We start from the raw sequence: 3,725 nt of genomic DNA, 5'->3' as shown, positions 1-3,725 counted from the left end.
TTTCTATATAGCCTTTATTTTTTAGGCACATATCATCTATTCCTAAAAAACTACAGAACTTTTTTTCATGAAAGCATGTTGAAGTATTTATGCCATTTCAACGTTTGTATCTATTTGTGTGGCATACAATATTGATTGATTATATGTATGTTGAACCAGCCTTGCTTTTAAGGAAGTAGCCCACTTGGTTATAATATACAAATTCCCTCAGTCATTACTGAATTCTATTTACAAGCATTATATTAAGAATTTCTATATCTGTATTCATCAAATGAATGGGACATTACTTTTGTAATGTCTTGATAACTGTTTTGGTAGCAAGAGAATACTGGCACTGTAGAATGAATTTGTAAGTGTTCAGTTGCTTTCTATGTTACAGTAGAAGTTATGGGGGAGAGGTATGGAGTCTTTCTTAGGAGTCTAACAGACAGATTTAATGATGGCTCTTTCTGGTCCTGGGCTTTACTTTAAGATGTGACTTTTCAGGCTAGCATCAACCTCATTGATAATGGTCTGTTTACATTATTTATGTCTTCTCGGTTTATTTTTGAAAGATGATATGATCTCAGAATTTCTATTTGTTCTGGGTTATCTAGTTTTTCAGAGTATAACTTTTCCTAGTAATTTCTAATGATGTTCTGAATTATAGTGGAGTCAGCAATAATGACTTCCTTTTGATCTGAGACTCCTATGCTTGGAATTGTTGGTTGAGTCTTTCTTCTTTTTTCTTCAAATCATCTTTACTCTTACAGTACAGGTATGTACAATGTTCAGTAGAGGATTAAGTCATGAGAGGGTTGAGATTATTTTCTTTTGTTCAACTGATATCCAGGACTATTGTTTACATGAGTAGACACTATCCAGGGGTCAGAACAACCCATTGCTTGTCTTCTCCTGCCTTGCCTTCTTGTGTATCTCTCAAAGTCTGGTTTTCCTACTTCGGATAAGCTCTGTTGGTTGTGTAGTCACAAGGATTTTAGGGTCAATAGGCACAGGGTCTGTGAGATCATGAGGGAGAGGTGAGCAGACATCTTATACTATGGGAAGGTACAAGCAGAGTTGTTATGCATTTTGGTATTTTTTTTAATTTTCAGGATGCTGTGACACAGCATACCCATCAAGGCATGAACAGCTTAGGGATGAAAGATTCTGGAAAAGCCAGGGAGTCTAGTAAGTCTTGGAAGAAAGAATTTGGAGGAGCTGGAGTCTATTGGATAAATAATAACAGTGTCTACTCATCAGTTCAGAGAACAAAGACCATGGAGATGACTGCCGAAGATGTAGGAAGGAGCAAAGACATCATGATGGAAGAGGAGGGAGTTCACAGGAAGAGAGTAGGCTGTGAGGAATGGAGGAGGTGGACTACCTGGTGGTTCAGAGAAGGTGAAGGGCCAGGTGGTTTTTCCTTGTGAAGAGAAAGGCAAGTCCCTGAGGATCTGTGGGACAGAAGCATATGGCATGAAACTAAATAGGAATACCTGAGGCCTTAGGGAAAACACAGAAGAGCTGAAAGTGTGTTTGGGATGGAAGAATCAGGGTTGCATGGTGGGTTGGGGAGAGCAGCCCTGGAGGAGCTAAAGAGTAAACACAGGTCTTCAATTGTTCTTATTTCTGATCAAAGAAATATCTCAGACAGTATTTATGCTTATTTAATTAAGTTCTTTTATTTTTAATGAACAAACTTTGAGCTTTGTGCATGGTGTATTGTACTGCTGAGCTATGTCCTCAGCTGCATTTGATTTATTCAGTTTAATATATATATATGTATATATATGTATATGTATATATATATATATATTCACGATTCACTGAACCTCATACAATGTCCCCTAAAATTATAACATTACAGTGATATATCTTTTCTTTATTTCCTATGAAGTTCTGTGATAATTTCTGCAAAGGATCAGGGGAGTTTACATGGATAAAGCATAATACAGTAAGTGTGCAAAGTTAAATTTCCATTTATAACTAAAATTCACACTAGGTCATACTAACTAAGAATTCGTTTTCTTTCTTTTTTCCTTCTCTTTCTTTTGTAGACACAGTTTCAACTATCCTGAACGTAATTCATATGTATACTTCTGCTTCCACATCTTCTTCGTCCATGCAGTGGTAGAGGTGAAACACAGTGCTTCCACCTTGAAAAAATGTTTTCTAGCACTTGAGCTAAGTCCCAAGGACAATCAGTGACATTAGATGCTCTAAATGCCACCTTGACCCTTATTTCATGTCAGACATCTGCAACATTAATTGTGTCCCCTAAGGCTCACATCCCTCAGCTCATGATATAACAAAAAGACATGCAAATAATGTTCGCCTCTGCTAATGAAAACCAGCCCTGACCCTACAGCTCTGACAGAGGCAGCCAGCTCTGCATTCACAGATTCTCACATTCTGTGATCATTATTGAGCCCAGAACATCTGACATGGAGTTGAGACTGAGCTGGGTTTTCCTCATTGCCCTTTTAAAAGGTAACTGATAAGGAAAGACACTCAGTGTGTGAGTGGACATGAGTGAGAGGGAGAGTTGACATTTGTGACAGTTTACTGACTATGATTCTCTGTGTTTTCAGGTATCCAGTGTGAGGTGCAGCTTGTGGAGTCAGGGGGAGGCTTGGTGCAGCCGGGGAGTTTCCTAAAACTCTCCTGTTCAGCCTCTGGATTCACTGTCAGTGCTGCCTGGATGAACTGGGTCCGCCAGGCTCCAGGGAAGGGGATGGAGTGGGTTGGCACAATTAAACACAGACCAGATAATTATGCAGCATCCTATGTGGATTCTGTGAAAGGCAGATTCACCATCTCAAGAGACGATTCCAAAAGCAGCATCTACCTGCAAATGAACAGCTTAAAACCCGAAGACACGGCCATTTATTACTGTACTCGACATGGCACAGTGAGAGATCTTCAGACAAAAAATCTTCCTGCAGAAGTGCTCAGAACCAGCAGGGGGCGCAGAGCGCACATGGAAAACAAGCACATTGCAGAAACAGGTGCAGACATAATTGAGGATTGCTTCTGGCGTCTCAGTTGGCATTGCATCTAATGATTTCCCAGAATGTTCTCTGCACTTGTGGTCTGTATATGTCTTTAATGTCCATAAAAGCAGAGTTCTGTTTTTTTCCCTCAATTACACACACACACACACACACACACACACACACACACACACACACACACACACACACACTATGGACTATGTAAATGAACTAGATGCTAAAAATCACCTCTGACCACAGAAATGACTGCTGAGGTCACCAGTATCAAATGTTAATGAGGGTCCAAGGTGTTGTTGGGGATTCTCCAACCTTGTGAGATTACCTTGTGAGATTCAGGGTAAAGCCTAAAGTATTCTGATTAGGATAGTGTTTGGGATTAGGGGAGGTTGAAGCTGACATAATCTGTGATATGTACACCCTAACAGGTCTCAAATATTTCTGCTTTTCCTGATAACTGTGCATATAAGTAGCAGACCTGACCCATTTCTGTTATTTAATGTACAGCCTTCACTACCATTATATATCCTACAATTTTTTTTCATCTAGAACAACCTCTGATCTTTGTTCTGTACATTGACAGGAGCTGCTCACATTAAACTCAGCAGAGGCTCAGGTTGCAACTCCTGTGGGTACTTGGAGTCCATTGTCGGGAAATGGTCTGTCTCAGTTTCCCTAACTCTTTCTTCTGCCTCTTTTCACAGAATCTTAAAAACTTTAAAAAGACATAGT

At 39.7% G+C, this 3,725-nt stretch overlaps 1 gene segment (V, D, J or C); it reads left to right on the top strand.

The window, feature by feature from the left end:
- Positions 1-1,877: 1,877 nt before the first annotated feature.
- Positions 1,878-3,296, top strand: LOC102905362 (immunoglobulin heavy variable 3-73-like). The segment is given in 3 exon segments: positions 1,878-1,936; positions 2,040-2,472; positions 2,574-3,296. Coding segments are annotated over 2 exon segments (516 nt in total).
- Positions 3,297-3,725: the final 429 nt, after the last annotated feature.

This window comes from Peromyscus maniculatus, chromosome 14 (genome assembly GCF_049852395.1).
Source record: "Peromyscus maniculatus bairdii isolate BWxNUB_F1_BW_parent chromosome 14, HU_Pman_BW_mat_3.1, whole genome shotgun sequence".
Classification (NCBI taxonomy): Eukaryota; Metazoa; Chordata; class Mammalia; order Rodentia; family Cricetidae; genus Peromyscus; species Peromyscus maniculatus.
This window is presented reverse-complemented; position numbering and strand designations above follow the sequence as displayed.